Source organism: Carassius auratus, chromosome 1, assembly GCF_003368295.1.
Source record: "Carassius auratus strain Wakin chromosome 1, ASM336829v1, whole genome shotgun sequence".
Classification (NCBI taxonomy): Eukaryota; Metazoa; Chordata; class Actinopteri; order Cypriniformes; family Cyprinidae; genus Carassius; species Carassius auratus.
In genome coordinates this window covers 19,303,990-19,327,960 of record NC_039243.1, presented here as the reverse complement: position 1 = coordinate 19,327,960, position 23,971 = coordinate 19,303,990, and the positions used below count along the sequence as shown (strand labels likewise).

Sequence of the window (23,971 nt, the reverse complement as noted above, 5' to 3'; positions counted from 1 at the left end):
TTGATTGTAATATAGTATAGTCAACGTAGGTGTCCCGTATACGGGACGGGGTGACATTTAACAGGTTAATGAATAAGACTTGTTGTTGTTGTTCTTGATAGAAATCCTCAAGCTTTTTCAAGATATTGCCTACATTCAAATACATAAAATATACACAGTATGATATAGTTGCTTAAAATCACTGGTTGACAGTAGAAGGTCTCCTACAGTAATGAAAAAGAGGACAGCATCTCCAGAGACAGTAGAACACAACAGAGCGGTTCATTTAACAAGCCAAAGAGCGCAACAGTAGACCTCTACCAGAGAAATCCCATTCATTTTCTTCAAAGAAGGTTGTTAAGTGATCATATGTGCTTCTGTGAAAATCATTCAATTTAATTGCTAAATCCTACACCAGATGAACAAAAAATCATTTAAAGTCGCTGGAAAAGAAATGGAAAATCACAATGAAACGGATTAAAAGTGACCACTCATTCCCATGATGCACTGCAGGTGACTTCTGAAATCCGTTTTATTTTTCTACTACAAAATTTCACGTTAATAATTGTTTTAATAATTTTTTTTTTCATGTTTGTAATTTGTGATTTTGCAATTTCTGAATGCATTTTCCCCCATGTATAGCAAATATTTTTATTTTATTTATACATAGAGCCAATAATTTATATTCAATATTTTATTTTACTTGATTTTACTTATAAATACAGCCAATGATTTATTTCAATGTAAAATTTATTTTTTGTTTTACTTCAGAATGCCACGTTTAATAAATTATATAACGTTTATTTTTAATTGAGAAATTTACTAGGAATTTATGAGTGAAATGTTTTTTCAATGTATAGTCAATATTTTTACTTTATTCATACATAAAATGAAATGAAATATAGTCAATATTGTCATTTTAACATTTAACATATTTATATCATTCACAATGATTCATGGATTAATTAGTTTAACATAATTAAAGTACATAGTTTAGTACAAGTGTCTTTTGAAACAATATTTAAATACTTTTTTTGCATCAATAAACGTTGTGAATGATAGAGAAAATGAATGGGAAAAATACTTGCGTAATCAAGATGGAAAAAATCATCAGTCGCAGTTGCGCTCTATATACAAAGACAAGTACTTCATGTTGTTGTCAGTTTACCACATTATAAGGCTCTATTTTTAAAGTGCACAATACTTGGAGGAGCACGTAGAGACATTACATGATAATGACGATGAGTACATATTAGTGGCCCTGAACGATACAAACTTCAGACAAAAACTCCTTCTGTAAAACAGATTTTTCTGTAGCTTTCTCTCGGATTATTAAAATACACAGTTGTGACGTCAAGCAAATAATGACATTCATAAATCGAGAAAAACTCTTCCAAGACCTCAAAGTCTCTGACTCCATCAGAGATGGATGTTAAGAAATACAACATGAGATTCTGAGGATGGTCGACTCCCTCACTAACTAGGAAGAGGATTTGATGCTCGCCGATCTCCCCGGTGGTGAGGATGACGACCTGCATGACTGCATGTGTCCTAGTAATTCCAGTGTTGGTCGCAAAGAATAAACAGCCTAGAATTATTCGCTCACTGGTTCACGGATGGGACATAGTCTGGGCGACGGGTCTGGATGATCTTGGGACGCATGCGTTTGCTGCCCTCTGCAGTTTCATCTTCGCCATCTGAGCTGTCGTCCTCACACACGTGTACGATCACACTGGGTGTGTTGGTGGTTCCAGTGTGGAGCTCATACTGCTCTCCTAAAAATGCATGCAAGTATCATGTTACAAATCCACAGCAAGTTCTACCAAGTAATATTGTACAAATACAGATTTCTTACAAAAGATGCATTAATTTGATAAAAAATACAGTAAAAATGTAACACTATAATGTAGTTTTCTAATTCAATATATTCTAAAATGTAATTTATTTCTGTGATACAAAGCTGAATTTTCAGCATCATTACTCTAGTCTTCAGTGTCACATGATCCTTCAGAAATCATTCTAATATGCTGATTTTAGCCTCAAGAAACATTTCTGATTACCGTACTATCAAATTTAGAAACAGTTGTGCTGCTTCATATTTTTCTTGAAAATGTAATCATTAACATTGAAAAAATAAATTACTTTAGTTCAGCAAGGACACATTAAATTGTTTAAACTGCAAGTAAAAACATTTGTAATGTAACAAATTATTTATTTTTTTCAAATAAATGCTCTTTTGAACTTTCTATTCATCAACCAATCCTGAAAAATAAAATGCTTTCCACAAAAATACAAAGCAGCGCATCTGTTTTGAACATTGATAATAATCAGAAATGTTTCTTGAGCAGCAAATCAGCATATTAGATTTCTAAAGGATCATGTGACTCAGAAGACTGGAGCAATGATGATGACAATGTTGACATTTTACAATATATTCACAGAGAAAACAGGTATTTAATTTTTTAATTTTTTTTAATTTACCATATTTTTGATCAAATAAATACAGCCTTGGTTAATTACTCCAAACTTACACTGGTTAACAATGTACATTTATTTAATAACACTTTTGTTTAATTTAATTTATCATCACTGCATGAAAGTAAAAAAAAAAAAAAAAAAAAAAAAAATATATATATATATATATATATCAACAACATATGCAGTCAGTAAAAGTCAGTTATATATATATATATATATATATATATATATATATATATATATATATATATATATAACTGACCTTTACTGACTGCATATGTTGTTGATATATATAGTTCAGGACTCAAATAGGTTTTCAGTCTCAAAGTATACCATGTAAATGAGGTAATTAGGTTATACCTGGCCCTAGTTTAGTCACGGCACACAGTAGGTCATAGTTGACGACTGGCATAGCATCCTGCGACTGCGCCCAGCCAACAGGTGGTGATGCCGGAGGAGAAATGAGGAACTGCTTCTCTGGTTTAGGAGGCTCAAGGCGAGGACTGCCAATATGTACCACCTGTATGGTAGTAGAGAAATAAACAGAGAAAAAAAAAAAAAACTCAGGAAGAGACAAAACATTTGCATTTATATTTCAGACAGTTCTATCCAGTGTGACTCACACTGCACTCAAGATATACATGAGCAATATCCCACAAGTAGTTGTGCGATATGGCATTTATACAACAGTTCGACAGCACGAGAATGGTAATACATAAGAAACAACAACGGAATGTCTTTAACCCCTCTTTTTTGTGCAGATCTAATTCCGCTACAGATTCAAATCTCAGTTTGACAGTTTAACAGTTCAAGATCCGTTACTAAATCGAAAACGTCACTTTAGAACTAGTAACGCAGGAAGATCGAGTTGCTTCATTGAAAGCTTGTATTAAAGTATTAAATGCAGTGTATTATGTGGAGTCAAATATTATGAGAGAGAGATGGAGTGAGCGATTGTGATTACCTGCAACTGTTACAGCATTCATTCTTCAGCTCAATCTCATATTCAGCATAAAACATTACTTTGAATGTCAGCTGAGGAAAGTGATATCTTTGTCGTACTATCCTTTCATCTGTTAAGGTTGATTTCCGATGACAGCGCTGCTCACTGCATTTGTTGACTGCGTCTTACAAGCTGTTGTAGAAAGTAAAAATAACTTCCTTGTTTACAAATGTTTCAGTCTCTTTCAATATAAAATTATTCACTGTTGACTCCCTCATTAAAACCTCATTGTCGCCATCTAATAGCGGAATTATGTAACTGAATAATATTTAATAAACAACAACAGCCTTCATAAAAGTTGCTAGGCAATTCAGCCAAATGTACAAAGTCAGCACTCTTGATATACAGCATTAAAGGGATAGTTCATCCAAAAATTTAAATTACTCCATGATTTACTCACTCTCAAGGGATCCTAGGTGTATATGACTTTCTTTTTTCAGACAAATCCAATTAGAGTTGTTTTAAATGCTCTGGCTCTTCTAAGCTTAATTACGGCAGTGAATGGGTGTTACATTTCAAGTCCAAAAGAAGTCCAATAAAGTGCATCTATCCATCATAAAAAGTATCCCACATGATCTCAAAGGGGTGAATGGGATGAATAAAGGCCTCCTGAAGTGAATCAATGTGTTTTTGTAAGACAAATATCCATATTTAAAACTATAAAACCGCAATGTCTAGCACCCATTCACTACCATTTTAAACTTGGAAGAGCCAGGAAATTTGATTTTTCTGAGAGAAGAAAGTCATATACAGGTGCTGGTCATATAATTAGAATATCATCAAAAAGTTGATTTCACTAATTCCATTCAAAAAGTGAAACTTGTATATTATATTCATTCATTACACACAGACTGATATATTTCAAATATTTATTTCTTTTAATTTTGATGATTATAACTGACAACTAAGGAAAATCCCAAATTCAGTATCTCAGAAAATTAGAATATTGTGAAAAGGTTCAATATTGAAGACACCTGGTGCCACACTCTAATCAGCTAATTAACTCAAAACACCTGCAAAGACCTTTAAATGGACTCTTAGTCTAGTTCTGTAGGCTACACAATCAAGGGGAAGACTGCTGACTTGACAGTTGTCCAAAAGACGACTATTGACACGTTGCACAAGGAGGGCAAAAGGTCATTGCAAAAGAGGCTGGCTGTTCACAGAGCTCTGTGTCCAAGCACATTAATAGAGAGGTGAAGGGAAGGAAAAGTTTAAAAGTTTAAAAAGCAATATGGATAACCGCACCCTAGAGAGGATTGTGAAACAAAACCCATTCAAAAATGTGGGGGAGACTCACAAAGAGTGGACTGCAGCTGGAGTCAGTGCTTCAAGAACCACTACGCACAGAAATATGCATAGTGGACATGGGTTTCAGCTGTCGCATTCCTTGTGTCAAGCCACTCTTGAACAACAGACAGCATCAGAAGAGTCTAAAGAAAAAAAGGACTGGACTTCTGCTGAGTGGTCCAAAGTTGTGTTCTCTGATGACAGTAAATTTGCATTTCCTTTGGAAATCAGGGTCCCAGAGTCTGGAGGAAGAGAGGAGAGGCACACAATCCACGTCGCTTGAGGTCCAGTGTAAAGTTTCCACAGTCAGTGATGGTTTGGGTTGCCATGCCATCTGCTGGTGTTGGTCCACTGTGTTTTCTGAGGTCCAAGGTCAACACAGCCGTGTACCAGGAAGTTTTAGAGCACTTCATGCTTCCTGCTGCAGACCAACTTTATGGAGATGCAGATTTCATTTTCCAACACAGGACTTGACACCTGCAAAGTGCCAAAGCTACTAATACCTGGTTCAAGGACCATGGTATACCTGTTCTTAATTGGCCAGCAAACTCGCCTGACCATAACCCCATAGAAAATCTATGGGGTATTGTCAAGAGGAAGATGGCATATGCCAGACCCAAAAATGCAGAAGAGCTGAAGGCCACTATCAGAGCAACCTGGGCTCTCATAACACCTGAGCAGTGCCTCAGACTGATCGACTCCATACCACGCCGCATTGCTGCAGTAATTCAGACAAAAGGAGCCCCAACTAAATATCGAGTGCTGTACATGCTCAAACTTTTTATGTTCATACTTTTCAATTGGCCAAGATAAAAAAAAAATCCTTTCTTTGTATTGGTCCCAAGTTATATTCAAATTTTCTGAGATACTGAATTTGGGATTTTCCTTAGTTGTCAGTTATAATCATCTAAATTAAAATAAATAAACATTTGAAATATATCAGTCTGTGTGAAATGAATGAATATAATATACAAGTTTCACTTTTTGAATGGAATTATTGAAATAAATCAACTTTTTGATGACATTCTAATTATATGACCAGCACCTGTACACTTATGATGCCTTGAGGGCAAGTAAATCATTGGGTCAACTATCCCTTTAAAATTACATAACAAATAACGTGATGAGATTTTGCCCTCAGTCAAAACTTAGGGTTACCAATGGCCAAAAATGTCTGGGATTCGCCTTTTGCTTTCTACTGTCAACATTTATTGTGTACGCTTTTGCAAACTTTATGTATTAAAGTTCAATAACATAGTTGCATGGTTAAGAACACAATTATTTACGCCACACCATGTGACAGCATCCCCTTGACCCCACCCACCCCCCAGGCACCCTAGCCAAAACTGTTTTCTCTGGAACAAATAATAGATTGAGACCAAAGACTGCCATTTAGATTAGGCAAAAATAAATGAATAAATAAATATATCTCATGTTTAACCACTATACAGACATCAGAGACATCAAATTCTAGAAGAACTGGCCATAGTTTATTGTTTAGTGTTGAATGACTGCTGATCCCCCGAAACTCACATCTCCGAAAACAATTTTCCAATAGACGTTATCTTTATAAACAAACTGCATATTTAAAATCTAAACATGTACATCCTCATGTAAAAACTCTTAAAACTACATTATGTGACAAAACAGTATTATTTATTATATTAGAGTGGATTTGGGCGTCCTCCATGACACTTGCTGTGAGAAATACCGCAAGCGGAGTGATACAAATAGTTTAACGGTTGGTGTTCTGATATAATTTAAATATTACAATCCTCTCAGCCAATCAGATTCGAGAACTAGAAAGAACTGTTGTATAAATGTAAATAGACCATGCATTCATGAGAATCAAACTAAAAAAATGTAAATGTACTTCCAAGATCATCCAAGATGTAAATCAGTTTGTTTCTTCATCTGAACAGATTTGGTGAAATGTACCATTGCATCACTTGCTCACCAATGGATCCTATGCAGTGAATGGATACCATCAGAATGAGAGTCCAATCAACTGATAACATCATCACAATAATCCACACGACTCCAGTGAATCAATTTATGTCTTGAGAAGTGAAAAGCTGCATGTTTGTAGGAAACAAATCCATCATTATCCATGATTTACGGCTAATATGAGTTCATAATCTATAATAACAATTCCTGTTATTGCCTCTCACATCAAAATCCATCCACATATTTGTTTGGAGCTTGATCAGTGGATATTTATCTCCTGATTCAGATGAGACAACTTTCTCACTGGAGGAAACGTTATTACGGTTTATGGACTCGAATTATGGACAAAGTTTTAAAGTTAAACCATCATAAATATGGATTTGCTTTTTAAAAAACATTCAGCTTTTTTGGCCTCACACGTTGCTGATTGATAGACTGGAGTCGTGTGGATTTTTGTGATATTTTTATCAGCTGTAAAAAATGTTTTAAAATAAATCTTTCATTCTAATGGCACCCATTTATTGCACAGAAATCAAAATCTTCTTCAAATCTGATGAAGAAACAAACTCATTTAAATCTCGAACGCCCTGAGTGTGAATACATTTTCAACTAGTCCTCCAAGATGCAAGACCATGAATCTTAGTTTGTAAGACTATATAATTAATAAACTGTTTTCGTTACTAAACAAAAAGTATCATGATAGCTTTTAGAGCAACTTGGAGAACGATGTACTTGTTTATTACGGTTATTTACCTGAGCAAAATACAGACGCATCTCCTTTCCATTGAAGTCGCTCTTATGGAGTTTGACTCTGGCCTCGGCTGCTGCCAGGGCATTGGTGAAGTTGATCCGAACCCGTCTGAAGCTTTTAAAGAACTGGAAGGACGTGCTTGGATCAAACTCAAGGAACAAAGCCTCAAACTGCTCCTGATAATACAAAAAGAGGAAAAACGTTAAATAACGGAACGGAGCTGAAACTAGACAATCACACTTGCATTTGATGGAGAAATACAAAAAAAACGACATAATTTCCTCCATGAAATCATTTTTCAAGAGGGCTGTGAACATCATATGTATGAAAGAAAAGCAAACTACAGGCCTCAATCATGAAAAACTTGTGTAGATTAAACTAAACATGTTCATTTACACAACAATGATTTTCTGAACAAACAGAAAAAAATCCTATTGGCTGGTTTGAATTGGTTTTCTTCAACAGGGCACTGCTGTAGCAAGCAAGAAATTAAAAATTTATTAAAACAGCAACATCTTACCAAATATTGGATTTCTTGCTAGCTACGGCACAGTGTGTGGGACGTTTTTTTTTATTTGGGGCTTGAATTTCATGAATGAGGTCCAACATACAATACTGTTCAAAATTTAGGGGTCAGTAAGATTTGTGGTTAAAAAAAAAAAAAAAAAAAGTCTATACTGCACAACAAAGCTGCATTTATTTGATCAAAAATACAATAAAAGCAGTAACACTGTGAAATATTTTTGTACAATTTAAATAAATTTTCAGCATCATTACTCCAGTCTTCTGAGTCACATGATTGTTCAGAAATCATTCTAAAATGCTGATTGGGTGCTCAAGAAACATTTCTGATTATTATAAATACTGAAAACCGTTGGACTGCTTCATTTTTTTGTGGAAACAGTTTATTTCTCAGGATTCTATGATGAATAGAAAATAAATAATAATAAAAAAAAACAGAAAAAAAACAGCATTTATTTGAAATAGAAATTATTTTAATGCATCCTGGCTGAATTAAAGTATTTGTTTATTTAATAATAATTTTAAAATATATATATTTACTAACTCCAAACTCAATACCACAAAATCAACTGATTAAAACATGAAAGCATTCTGTTTCAAGCTTCAGGCATCTAATCCTTTTGTTGCAGGTAGTGAGAGTAACAGGACAGTAACAAGATCAACAGACCAGATTATAGTTTAGGCATTAGAGTCCTAAATATGAAAGAAACCAATTTTTTAAGTTGTGGAAGACGACATCTAAAACCAAAAAAAAGAAAATATACAAAGCTTAATTTAATGTAAATTAGCACCAGAACTTGAAAGAGAAATTCATCCGAATGACAATTAACCTTGACTTGACCACGTCATTAATGAACAGTCTTACCCGAATCTGTGGCTGACAGAATATCTCATGGTCCACTGGTGTGGCCACCAGGCAGTAGCTGTTGCACTTTGTAGTCTTAAGATGCATAATTCAGTTTCAGTAGAACGAAAAACTCTGTAAAGAAGCCTGTGCAAATTACAAGCGATTACTCCACCTCATGTGCTAGCAGAAGTTTCTAGCGGGTCAATCAGCAGTGCTGTGAGGTCACGGCTTTAGTCACAGATTTATCTGCTGCTGCTTATAGCAGAGCTGATAGTGTTGAGCACCGCCTCTCTCTCTCTCTCTTTACCTTCAGCTCCTCCCTTCATTCCTCTCTTTCTCTCTGTCTCTCACTCTTCATTGCTGACTAATCCTAATGAGGAACTGGAAACTCATGACATCATCATCTTCTCTCCCTTCAGCATGTTTCCACAAGGCCTGGGCAATCCTATTATCTCTCGCTTTTCCATATGGTTTTTTTGCATCATTCATTACCATTATCTGACAATGTGACATTCCTACTGCACAAACTCTCACATGTTTCACCTGACACCAAAGCTATTCCACATTAACCTTACTAAAGCAGTTCATGGTTCCCAAAAAGTAAAAATAGTTGTAACCTTACCATAAATGTAAATGTTTAACATAACATTATATGTCATTTTACTTTTTAAATGTCTAATAAATGTATGGTTTTTGCAAGTGAACTACCATGTAACTTGTTAAAAACCAGTTAATTGGTTAATCATAAATAGGCTTCTCATATATGGTTAAAATCAGTAAACTGTTTAACATGACACTATATGCAGTTTGTTAATATATGTAAAATACGGTCAAATGGAAGGTTGTTTTATAAGTGAATCACTATATCATTTACAGTGAAAAGCAGTAAAAGGACATTCATAGAAAATTGTTAAAACCTGCCAATTGGTTAACTGTAAGTAACCTAATCATAAAAACTGTAAATATTTTATCATTGTATTATATGGAGTTTTACTGTAATTTTTTTTTGCCCCAAGTGAACAACCATAATTTACAGTGAAACAATGTAAAAAGACATTCCTATAAGTGCCTGGGACTTTTGCAATTGCTGCATTATATGGTGTCGAGTGTTATCCTAATTATGTTTAGTCTTTGTGTGTATGCCACCCAAAATACTCTAGCAACCACACAGCAGTGCACAATCTACAGTGAACTCTGATTCATGATATGCCTTTCTATTGTACCACCTGTAATATTTTTATGGTGGTTATCTGAACTACTACTATATATTATATATAATACACATTTTTCATGATTTTCCAGGCCTTGACAAGAAAATTCCCTGCCATTTGTCAGTTTTTAAAGACCGTGGGAATCATTTACACCAAACAGCCACAAAAAACAAGCTGACTGTTGCGAACTCATTCTTGTTTTTGTATCTAAATGTGTTGATGGTAATGACTGCATGGTTAGACAAATCTCGTTTAAAGATTAAACTGATCAGCGGTCTGAGTACATGCTCTGTGTGTTCACTGTGGAAGGATGGTATATCTCTGACTCAATGGAAAAATGGAAATATGAAACCGAAAGAAGTTAATGGAAAAAATGCAAAGGGAAGGAGACAGTAGATGGGTGTTATGCAAAGACAAGTGGAGGTGAGACAGTGGATAGTTGTGCTGATATGTGACCAGCAGTACACATAAGCCCCTAGATGATATTTATATCCAGCTGCTACACAAACGAGCATGATGAAGCAACACATTATGTATTTACCTACAGTAGCTACATGAAAGTATACAAACACTTAAACTTCTTCAAATGGCAATGCGATAAATATTTGTATTTGTATATTTTGTATTATATATATATATATATATATATATATATATATTATGTTCAATTAGATTACAGCATATTCTGATTCTGGTTATAATTCATGTACGATACTTATTCCCATACAAGCTTGTCTTTAATTTTTTTTTTTTTTTTATGATAATGATATTTTATTTAAACTAGGGATGTGTGCTACAACAATCTAAAATGATTAACCCTCAGAAAACAGGCCAAAAAAAAAAAAAAAACCTGTGTGCATATGCAATTCATGTGAAATACTTAATTTATGAATCAAATAACCAAATAATTATTGATAACTTATTTTCCGAATTGTTCTTATTTTCCATAAAACGGTTAAAGTTTACAACACTGACAGCAATAAAAATGGGAGACGGGCTGAATGAAAAATGGAATTTCACCCTCTGATAATAGGTGGCAGAAATACAGCAGTTGCCATGGTTACCCCCTGTAAACAAAGCAGAGAACTTTGTGTTTTTATACAGAGGTGACATGAAAAAAAATCTTAATGAACCCTTTCCGAAGAAAGTCAATTACCTTTTGACCCAAAAGACCAGTTTCACATCTTCATTTTTTATTGAAAAGTTTAGAAAAATAATTATTTAGTCAACTACATGACTTTTAGAAAGAAATAAGATTGGAAGTTTACCAGTCTGGTTTCAGGAAGCATCATTCTATAGAGACAGCCCTTGTAAAAGTCTTTAATGATTTACTGATGATGACTGTGGATGCTGGTGATTAAGTTGTGTTTTATTAGATCTAACTGCCGAAGCGGTTCATTATTGGTCCTGTCTGCCCTTCATGAAATTCTCTCACTGCTCTTGACTAAATTACTTTTGTAACTAGAGTAAGAAGAAAATAAATAATGCTAATGATTATGCATGTATATATACACTCCGGTGGAGTGATTGGAGATGAGCGTCACCTGCTCGACCCACCGGTCTCGAGTCCCACGGAGGAGATGGAAGGATATAAAACAGGAGCGACGACAGTGAAGGACGAGAGAGGACCAGGCCTGGGCTTTTAGTTTAGTTTTTTATTTGTGCGCATCAGTCGTCCGTGAGGGGCTGATGCACTGTTTTGTGTTTATTTTGAATTATTAAAGTTTCATTTGATTGTCCGCTGGTTCCCGCCTCCTTCTTCCCGATGATTATGGAGATTTTATTATTACAATGAACATAACTTATACACTGTGTAAATGCATTAGTCTTCACTGTGTTTCTAATTTATTGTAGTTTTTGTCCTATTGCTTGTGATTAATTTTCTAGTTCTTATTGCATCAATGATTGTTTATGTATCTCCAGGGAGCTTGAGTTTTTATTTTTATTTTATTATTATTATTATTTTATTTTATTAGTTTGATATTGACATTGGTGACAAGGATTATGAATATTCTATGGTATCAAATCTTAATATCATAAAAAAAATTCTATATTATATATAGAATATATTATATCAAGATATATATTGTTATTGAGATGATAAGAGTTTGGTCATATCGCCCACTGCTAGGTTGTGGTGTTCGGGCCCAGGGGAGCCAGGGATGAAATAAAGTTTAATTTTGGCTCATTGTCTTTGTCAAAGAACACACTCGAAACTTGGGTGTTTGTATTGATAACTCTCTGAAGTTGAACAATCAGATCAATCATGTGGTAATTTTTTTTTTTTTTTTTTCATTTGAGAAATCTGGCCAAGATTAAATCATATCTGACATTCAAGAGTCTTGAAATTGCCATTCATGCTCTCATATCATCAAGACTTGATTCCTGTAATTTGTTATACATGGGTATTAGTCAACTATCTACGACTGTTAATATTTATTAAAAATGTGAAAGCATTACTCCGTCTTTGATTTCTTCACACTGGCTTCCGGTACAGTATAGGATTGATTTTAAGCTTCTTTTACTAATGTACAAGTCTTTACATGGCCTCACACCTGCTTATCTATTAGAGCTGCTAACTGAATATCAGAGAGGAAGAACATTAAGATCAATAACTCAAAATTTACTTAAAATTCCAAGGACTAAGTTCAGCCAGAAAGGGAATAGCTTACCTTTACATGTCAGGGACATTGACTCTGTTGTGATTTTTCTTCTTCTTCTCTTTTATTTAGCCTCTTGAGACCCTGAGGCCTCATATGAGGACATTATATTTTTGTGAATTTCTCTGAGACTGTTCATGCCACAGTTTTAGGTATGGATGTCCTGTACAGAGCACATTCAGGGCTTTTCAGAGATACCAAATGATTGGATGTTTCACATGACCACTCCCTCTCCTTGTTCATCAAAATGTCTGAAATTAATTTAGTGTACTAAGTTTAAATACTCTTATGGAAATATGATAATATTTTGTAGTTATCATTTAAATCTGTCAATTTTTTTTAATTATGTGTCAAAAATCAACATCTCAGGAAAATGTTATGGGGTTTCAAATCAAAACATGACTTTCTGTTACTAAACAGGACATTGATTTCATACATGTCCTCACATGAGGACACCGGGACTAAAAGCATGTTTATTACGCATTTTTGGAGACATAACAAATTAATAGAGAAATAAATTATATTTCAGTATTCTATGAAATATTATATATTATTATGAAAATCTTGTCAATTATTACTCCCATTATTACACTTCTTTTTTCATTACATGTTGCCCCAAAAACACATTAATATGCAAATTAGATTTAATTTATAGATACATTGTAAAAAATGAGAAACCCATTAATGGTAATTTTACACACATTTTGCAGAAAGAAAAATGTTATACTGAATTATTCTGTTATACCATAGTTGAGAATCATCTTTATACAAAGTTTGGTAAAAAAAAAAAAAAAAAAAAATCTTGAACATTAAAAATTTATTGGTGATTTAAAAAAATCTATTGTTTTTGCCTATGCATTTTCATTCATGTCTTTTCATTTTTTTTTAGAAATTGAGTCCCGATGTCCTCTGCCGAGGACATAACATAACTTTATAAATGAAATGCATGAATGCAGAGCACAAGGCTGCACTGGGAAATCCTGTGTGCGATGCATGACATGCAATGTGCATCTGTGCTTGCAAAGTGAATGAAACTGCTTTGCAGCATTTCACATCATGATAGACCCACTGTCCTCACATGAGGACATCTTTTTTCTGGGAAAACTACTTCCTGTACAAAAACAAATTTTAGGTATTATACTTATTAGGTCCTACATATCCCAAATAGCAAGAAAAATTATAAAATGCACAACAGGCAATCTATCGGGTTTCAGGAGGGTAAAGCACTCTGACTTATCATTGTGTATGAAATGTGCTATATAAATAAACCTGCATTGCCTTGCCTAGCGGACATTTCTGAGCCTGTAGCATTTGAGCGAAAAAAAAAAAAAAGCTTGCATGCAATGTCTGAGGTGAAATAACTTTTTTGTCCACTCCCGATATCCACTTTTCAAAATAATGTATTCGTTTTAAAACAAAAGATTAAAATGACAAAATTTCGACAACTATGTAGTCAACTTCCAAATTTCCAATACTCACCCTAGCAACACACTGTCAACCAACTAGCAAACACCCAAAACACCCCAGTGACCAGTAGCATGCACAGACCTCTAGAGGGGCAGGTGAGAAATCCTGTTATGCCTAGCAACCTCCTAGAAACCTTCTGGAAGAACTTTGCAAAAGCATAACAACTACCCAGATCAATCTAGCAACTGCTTAGTAACCACCCAAAACACCCTAGCAAGCAAGCACATAGCAACATGCTATCAACCACTCAGATTCCCTGCATAGCACCCCCTAGAAAACCACCCAGAACACTGTAGCAACCACATAACAAAATCCTAGTAATAACCTACTGTAGCAACCACTCAGAACACCTCTGTATTATCCTGTATTTCTTGTACTAAATTAGTAAATATATTCTGTGTACTGTACATATTGTCTGGCTTCTAATGCATCAACTTAAGAAGTATTTCATGCTATCTGCCCTGTGGTACATGCGGCCATAGAGTGAAACACTATCTGTGCATTAACTTCAAAGCTCACATCAAACATTTATTCACCTGATATGAATAGCAATAGAGAAAATGCAGAACCAAGAGGTTTAAGTTTCTGCACTGACTGAGGCAGAATTCAGTGCTAGTGGTCAAATATCAGCCAGACATTTCCACTAAAGACACAGAAACAGGCGAAGCTTCACCTTTCGAAACAAGCTGGTGGAATAAAGTGACCTGAAATGTCTAATACTTAACCATAACACATAAACTGCAGTTCAAAAGTTTGAGGTCAGTAAGACTTTAATTATTATTTTTCCAGCAAGTCCAGCAAGGAATTTATTTTTGTTATTCTTTCTTTTTTTTATTATTCAAAAACTTTAAATAAAATTAAATAACATTTATAGAATACAGAATATACGTAAACAGAATATATATATATATATATATATATATATATATATATATATATATATATATATATATATATATATACATAAACACATTTTTTGCAATGATCACACAAATGTGGCAATCAAACACTTATAATGACATGACAGAGATATATAATGGAGGCAGGGCATTTAACAATTTAACAATAAACTTTATAATCCATAATGAGTCTGACATCAGTGAACTGAACGCTAAAATTAAAGTTTATTCAACTTTAATTATATTCAATTCCATTCAACTTTCATTCCATTGAAGTTTATTTCACAGAACATTCATTCACAGATTTGCGCTACGGTCTTCACACAGATGAAACTTAGGCTACTGGAGAGGTGTGACATAACATACATTTGTAAATAAATACAATATAAATTCATATCTCATGCACTTTAATGTCTTTTGAATGTAACATGTACATTCTCCTTACTGAAGTGAAAGTGTTGACTAGTGTCACACTGATGAGCGCGCTTGACAAACTAAGTAAATACACCATTTAAAAAAAATGATCTTCATTATATGTTCTGTAAAACTAATTTTCATTTTTATAAACGTTCCATTATTTCGCGACAGGCTCATATCGGCCGCTAATATCGGCAAAACAATATATCTGTCGGGCTCTAGAATAAAGATTTAAATTGTATTCTGTTCAATGTACAAAGTGCTCATCACTTCAGAAGACTTAATTGATAGGTGCATTACAATTTGACTATGGGTAAGTTCAGGTTCTGTTATTTCTCTGTTGATCTGTATCCTGCTGCTGTTTGCACGTTAAAATAAATCCGTGGGAAAACAACAAAACCAAATTGTAGGCTATCTGTAATGGGTCACAAACACAGTCCATTGTATTATTTATTAAATACTAATTTATTACAATTAACGGTTAATGTTCAGACAACAAGCAATGGTTGTCGGGCAGGAAAATTAACAAAAATCAGCATGCCTAAGTTACATGCTATCTTTATGTCCTTTTGAGCTCTGTTGAATAAAGAACGTCAAAAGTCAATTTTCATCTCTGACTGAACTCAGAACCTCATGTTATGCACAAGATTAATCACATGGATTCTTTCACTTGTAGAAGAAGATTGAAGGAGCCAAACATGGTACAAAATGACAAAGATATTGAAAACGCTTCGTTTACTGTTGAAACAGCTGTAATAAGCTATTTGTAAAATCTGTTTTTATTAAATGAGCAGCTCGCTCACATATGTAAAACTGTTAGCCTACTGAGGATCGCGTAGCCTAATTTGTGTTTTCAAAGTCTTCAATGAGAAAGAAAAACTAACTAATTAACCAAATACATCCTGAAATGCGCCTATGTTGAATCACCAAACACCAAATTCATGACATTTAAATGAGTCCCAATTATATTATTAGATATTTAATTATGCTTAAATTAAAAGGTAACACAATAATATCTTACAATCATCTCTGCATATAAACTGAGATATGAAGAAAAAAACGACAGACTTCACCTTTACATTAGATTTGGTCAGTGTTTTGTCTTATGAAAAAGTGCAGCTTGTTTATTCATAATTTAATAAGCCTGACAGACACCTGGCCTTCTTGGCTAACACAATTTCTATAGTTTTTATGGGATAGTTTTAAATTCCACATTTATTCAAAGTTCCTGCTATAAATAAACCTCTTTGGAAATGGTGATATTACATAATAAGCCTGATTTTAAACAACAGTGGGATGAAAGTCATGCATAACAGAGAAAAACAAATGTTTCATAAGTGGCTTCAAGAGATACATGTGAGCTATATAAGACAGCGATCAACCTTTGACCTCAGTGTCAGTGGAAACATGCAAAGCAACAAATGCTATTATTTTCCATGTGAGCAGCTGAGGTCAAGGATATTTCTAGGAGTTTGGTTCCTCACTGAATGTCCCTTTGTATCAGTAAAGCAGGTGTGGAGCTAAAATAAGCCACGGCTTTGTGGAAGCTTCAAACGCGCTCACCATATAAAGACTCCAACGGGTGATAGACATATTATTAGAATGGAAAATGTGGGAGAAGTTGGAAAATGGACCATGTTGGTTATCAAATCACAGCACTAATGGCCTGTTTACACTTGGTTACTTCATGTGGTTTCGCTGATCGGATAGCTATCTGATTTGTTAAAACATTCCATTTTCACTTGGCCACATATATGTGTCTCTGCAAAATGGAAATAAATTCAAACTGTAATCTCATTAAATGTTTTCCCCTTTCTCAAATCGAGCCGTCTGACCGTGTGATTTCACACGGTTGGAGGCCCCTCCCACAATTGTTTGATTGACAGCAGCATTTCAGCACAGACTGGACTTGTGTCATACCTCAGACCCACCCTGAGTGAGCCGTCATCAGTCTGAGATGCAGACAAGCATGACTCCTAAGTGATTGAGGTGTTTTGTTGGATGTAATAATGGACATATCAGTAGTCATTTACTCCCGATATCTGAGCGACTGAAATCGCAGAGGATTAACTTACGCTTGGATCTGAAAGAAATGCGCCCTTGATCTACTTAAATGCCTTTATGTTTGTGCAAATCATTCATGATCCAGCCTCCAGCAGTGAGTATAATGTATTTATATGAATCATTGCAAATTGTGAATGCACCAAAGTTTTCAGATTTCTAAAACCTGCACAAAAATCCCTTTATAAATCCCAGTCAGTGCATCGTGTATCTCCACCCTGTTTCCTCCCCGAAAACACCATATATGGAGCTTACAACACCAAGTTTTACTTTGCATAACCTCATATGCACATTCCATCCACGTGATACCATGATTAACACACACCGTCAAAGGTACAACACATTATGATTATAATATGCCATTTTTTACGTATTCATTTTTTTTTTTTTGAGTTTGAGTTGATCTCATTCATTTCCACTGGTCAAATAGTATATCAATTGTTTTAAACAATTTAAATAAAATTGAATTTATGGAGTTTTGCTGACAAGGTGAACATCTTTTAGCTTTTTTAGTCTTTATTTATTGCATTGTAAATACAATTGTCTGACTCACTCATCACTGACAAAGGTGACAGTTGTTGACTTCAGGAAAGTGCACACTCAGCATGCTCCTCTGATTATCAATGGTGCGACTGTGGAGAGAGTGAGCAGCACCAAGTTCCTGGGTGTGCACATCCCAGAGAACCTCTCCTGTGCTGACAACACCACAGCACTGGCAAAGAAAGCACAGCAGCGTATCTACTTCCTCTGCAAACTGAGAAGAGCCAGAGCCCCAGCCCCCAACATATGCACCTTCTACAGAGGCACCATCAAGAGCATCCTGACGAGCTGCATCACTGTATGCTATGGCACCTTCAACGTGTCCAGCCGCAAGTCACATTAACACATAGTGAGAGTAGCTGGGAAGATCGCTGGTGTCTCTCTCCCCTCTCTCCAGGACATTCATGGAACCCGTCTCACCCGTAAAGCCCTCTGCATTGCAGGTGATCCCACCCACTCGACACACAGCTTCTGCTGCCATCAGGGAGGAGACTGCGAAGTCTCCAGGCCAGGACCAACAGACTGAAGGACAGCTTCATCTATCAGGCAGTCATGAAGCTACACTCCCTCCCAGACTCTTTAAACAAAGAACTGCTCTCTGAGCTTTTTGTTACTTTAATCAGACTGAATAAGCTCTCTTGCACTACAATCATTATTTCTGCACTGATTTTTTATTTCAGTGGTTTGCACTCTATCTGCCATGTGCCTTGTGCTACTTGATTATCTTTTTTCCATTGTTCCTTATTTAGTCCTATTAGTCCTTATTGATTATAGTCCTTAAAAAATATATTTTATATATATTTAATCTGTATTTTTACTTTCCACTGTTAGTGTTATCTGTATGCACCAAGGGTCTGAGAGTTATGCAATTTCAATTCTCTGTATTTATGTGCTGAACATGTGGAAGAACTGACAATAAAGCAGACTTTGACTTTGAAAGTATTTTAAAAAGGAAATGTGCAAAGCTTACAGTTTTCTTCAAGTTGTATCCTTCCAATACAGTGATATTTTTCATAATGTTGTGGAGATGTTATTGGAAGCATAGTTACAGTTTGATAATCATGCTTAGAGCGATTTAGAAATCGTGTGGAATAGTGGAAGCATAGTTACAGTTTAATATTTTGATTAAAATATAAATAAATAAAACCCTTGTCCAGGGACATTTTTTTCTTTTTTGTCATGCATTGTTCATAGAGCTCATTGTAGCGGTGCCTAAGGTGTTGAAATAGATTTGTTATACATTATCCAGGTTCACACGTAGACCTACTCCGTTTGCAGTAAGCGCATGCGGTGCAGAAGCATCAGCGAGAGCGCGTTAATGTAACGCGAAAGCACATTAAAATAATGCACGACCGCAAATCTTTCTGTTCGCACGCAGATTTCCTTTGCTCTGTCACAAAACCAGACGTGCTTGCTCAGAGACACGCTGCTCTCGCCTGGAGAGAGTGTGCGCACTTAAAACGTGTCTCCTCTCACTTAAACTGTGTCCTGTGTGCACTCACAGCTCTTTCTATGCTCATGTGCTAGTTGTTAATTATTTTCGCACGTTTTTATTTCTAGCCTTTTACCGTGTGCCGTGTGAACGCTCTGATCCGTTAACATGGGCTCGGAAAAAAGGCGCATCACAGTGTGTGAACCTGGAGTTAAGTAGGCATATGCCCAGTCTGTTCTGTTCTCGCGCTAGGGGTGTTTCATTCTGATTGGATCGGATAGCATACTGCTGGAAGACAGGGCCGCAGAAAATTATGCTTAAAGCGATTTAGAAATCGTGTGGAATAGTGGAAGCATAGTTACAGTTTAATATTTATTTTTTGTTATTTAATTATATATATGAAATGATGTTATTATGTTATGACTTAGACATTTTTACATATTAACAATATTATTATTTCTTTTAATAATAATATTATTATTATTAATAGTAATTGGTGGCCCACCTGCAATACCACCGCAACTCACTAGGGGGCCGCGGCCCACAGGTTGAAAACCACTGGGTTAGAGATAATAGAAAGGCAACAGTAACTCAAATAACCACACTTACAGCCAACGTATGCAGAATACCATCTCTGAATGCACAAGACGTCAAACCCTGAAGCAGATGGGCTACAGCAGCAGAAGACCACACCGGGTGCTGCTCCTGTCAGCTAAGAACAGGAAACAGAGGCTACAATTCACATAGGCTCACCAAAATTGGACAATAGAAGATTGGAAAAACTTTGCCTGGTCTGATAAGTCTTGATTTCTGCTGCGACATACAGATTGTAGGGTCAGATTTTGGCCTAAAGAACATGAAACCATGGATCCATCCTGCTTTGTCTCAACAGTCCAGGCTGGTGGTGGTGTAATGGTGTGGGGAGTATTTTCTTGGCACAAGAAAAGAGCAATTTTGGAATGTGGTGGAACGGGAGATTCACATAATGATTTACAACTATGCTTTACATGTTGTCCTTTTGATCCCCCTCTACAAAACTTGGATTAATCAGTAAATACACATCCATGACTTGTAACATATGGGCATTCATAGCTATTAGTTTATCTTTCTTCGGAAAAAAATATTTACAAAATCAAAAATTTGAGAATTTAGAAGGGGAAGATTGAGAAATCTGGTTGAATTACACAGAATAGGTGCGTTCGACTTCACGCAGCATTGTGCAAACCGATCGCTATCTGACTTGAAGCAGTGCATGCCGGTTAGAAATGTTGTCCGTCTTGAGACGGCGCCGACGCCACATGACTGTCACATGTGGCATCAAAGTACCGCGAGAGCGTTTAGAGAGCAGCCGGCTGACTCAGCCGCCTCAGTTTCTCCAGAGCGGCTGCAGGAGTGCTGATGACGACACTGCTGTTTCACGATTGGCCAGATCCACCACATGACAACAACACATGTGTTTCGGGTTAGACAAACCTTTTCTGTTCCAATAATGGCAACATATCTGTGTTTTTAGAATGGTAAAAGCTTTTAAATGTAGTCGCACTGTTGTACTGAGTCCCTGATAAAGGCATATATCCCCCACTGTATTAGTATTTAAATAGTGTATGTCTCTATGTTTAACTTTATTCTTGAAAATATGGCGCAGCTTATATCGAAAATATAAGCAGTATGTAAAAACAATTTCTGTTGCTCATGAAAAAGTTTCTAAAATGTCTGTGTATTTTACAAATACTGCATTTAATTCACTTCATCTGTGACTAAGTATGCAATGCATTTTTGAACATAGAACCATGGCAGTTTTTGTAAAGGTGGTGCACACATGACATAAACATTAATATGAACAAGTATGTGTCCTGTGGAACATTAAAAAGCTGATGTTGGAAATTGTACGTTTATTATAGTAAACATGCATCTTATGTTTAACAGAAACATAATCCAATTTCACTTGTCTTGGTACTCTTTGCAAGTCTTGCTCCATCACAATACATCTCTGCTACATATGCCAAACGAACTGAGCCAGTCTCCTGTGCCATGGTATAAGCCACACCAAAAACATTACATACTGTATGTGTAATATTTACAATAAGGTTTACAAGAAATTCCTTGGAATAGTTCACCCAAAAATGAACATTTGGTGAAAATGTCTTCACACTCAGGCCATAAAAAAGGAATGAGTTTCTTCATCAAAACAGAATTGGAGAAATTTAACATTACATCACTTGCTCGGCAAAAGATAATCTGCAGTAAATTAGTGTAGGCAGAATGAGAGTCCAAACAGGTGATAAAAACATCACAAGTTCATTAGGGAAAATCTTGTAAAGCTGTGTGTTAGTAAGAAACAAATCCATCTTTACATTTTTTAACTTTGAAAATGTTGCTTTGAATAACACTTTCTCCAGGGAAAAAATTCATCTGGTCTGAATCGGGAGAGAAATATGCAGAGATCAAGCATTATTTACAAGCCAAAACAGTTCTACATAAAATTTTGGGTAGGTTTTGATGTGATAAGATGACAGGGGATGGACTTTTTCATTGGAAGGTGGAAGTATTATTATGGACTCATTATTTTAGCCGAAAGCAGTAGTTTTATGATAAAAAAAAAACGGGTAACACTTTAGTATAGGGTCCATTTCACACTAATAACTAGTTGCTTATTAGCATGTCTATTATTAATATATTGGCTGTTTATTAGTGCTTATAAAGTACATATAATGCATGACATCCATATTCCTACCCAATACCATAAACTTAAAAACTACCTTATAAACTATTAATAAGCAGCAAATAAGGAGTTAATTGAGGGAAAAGTCATAGTTAATGTATAATAGTCATAGTTAATAGTGAGAATTGGACCCTAAAATAAAGTGTTACCAAAAAACGTCTTGATGGATTTGTTTCTTGCAAATATAGAACTTTTGGCTTCACAATGTGTTAACTGATGGACTGTAATTGTGTGGATTACTTGTGGATTATTGTGATGTTTTTATCAACTGTTCGGACTATCATTCTGACGGCTTTACCAAAGTACATGTTAAAACATGGTATTACCTTGGTACATGACTAAAAATACAGTATTAACGTGATGCATAAAAAAAAGAAAGAAAGAAAAAAACAACGTCATTTTTGTTTGTGCAGTGCTCATGTACTAGTCTTGGTTCTGATTTCAGATCTACTATACGGCTTTGATGAAACGCTCTTACTTCCGCGAGGTCAGGTCTCACTGCTGTGGTAAAGAGTAATAATCGGGGTAAAGCAGAGCGAGAGCACGCCTACCTTTAACTGCTGCTCATTAAAAACCTCTTCGGGCACTTTACACGCGATGAGCGCGTTGGGCTGGTCGCTGAGCTGGACTTCAGCAGTCGCCGCCCCTCCGCCGCTCTCTGACTGCTGCATGGCAACAGATGCTACCGCGGCGTTCGGTGCCTGAGAACTTAACCGCGGTGCCTTTGATCTCAAACGTTTCAGAGCTCAGCTCATGACGTCATGCTTTCTACTTTCTGCAAAAGCAGCGTCTCCAAACAAAGCAGCGCGAACCCTTAAATTGACGCCCGCCACTGTTCATGCAATGCTACTGCACATGAAATGAGCTGCATAATACTACTAGTAAACCCGTGATGTAATCCTGAAACGAAAATTACGTCTACACTTGCGACAGACTGCACTGGAGGCCAAAACAGCAGAGATGACGTCATTATTTCCGCGTACGCACGAGCGATGTGCACGAAGCATTGGCTGATGTAAGTAGCCATTGTGAAAATTAAAAAAAAAAAACTCCTAATGCAACAAGAGGCGTGGAAGTCACTGAAGACACGTTTAGGTTTGTGTAAAGTGTTCAGTGCATGCTTTTTAAATGTGATTATCACAGAGATTATCACTGTTAAGTGGTCTTTGAGCGCCCTCTTTTGGTCAGATTTGTTGCAATGCAAAAAGTATTCTAAACTTATCTATCTATCTATCTATCTATCTATCTATCTATCTATCTATCTATCTATCTATCTATCTATCTATCTATCTATCTATCTATCTATCTATCTATCTATCTATCGTTTTGTATAAATATTTCAGTTCATTTGAGGTTGCACACAGGATAGAGATTTCCTAATCACTTTAAATACACACTCTTCCCTTAAACCGATCATCTTGAGCTGATCTGGCTCCCAAAGGAGCGGATTTGAGAGGGCAGGCAAGTCATGAGGGGATCAGGGGTGGGGGGGAAGAATAAGTCTTAGATACCTCTACAGAACATACACTGCAGAGGTAGACAGAACAGCTTTAGTGTGCTAGTTATACAACAAGGTCTACAGAGTTAAAGCTAAATCTATACAGTTTTCTAGCTTTTGAATTATGGCCCAGCCCAAAAGTGATATGACAATCAACATGGAAATTTCTAACGGAGCTGTTATCCACTGTCCAGTAGGGTCATGCATGGAAATGATAGATCGGCGGACTGGGGAGGAAGAGGAAGAT

At 35.7% G+C, this 23,971-nt stretch overlaps 1 protein-coding gene across 2 annotated transcripts; it reads right to left on the bottom strand.

Annotated features, from left to right (window-relative positions):
- Positions 1–739: 739 nt before the first annotated feature.
- LOC113098198 (calcipressin-1-like) lies at positions 740–23,200 on the bottom strand. Of its 2 annotated transcripts, none has more exons than XM_026263221.1 (4): positions 22,778–23,200; positions 7,451–7,624; positions 2,818–2,977; positions 740–1,754 (listed from the first exon to the last, which is right to left on the bottom strand). In XM_026263221.1, exons 1-4 carry the CDS (start codon positions 22,895–22,897, stop codon positions 1,582–1,584), a joined length of 627 nt encoding a protein of 208 aa, XP_026119006.1. In that variant the 5' UTR covers positions 22,898–23,200; the 3' UTR covers positions 740–1,581. The 2 variants fall into 2 exon arrangements, with proteins under 2 accessions (XP_026119006.1, XP_026119077.1); XM_026263292.1 differs by lacking the exon at positions 22,778–23,200 and adding an exon at positions 8,836–9,501.
- Between the last annotated feature and the right edge of the window lie 771 nt (positions 23,201–23,971).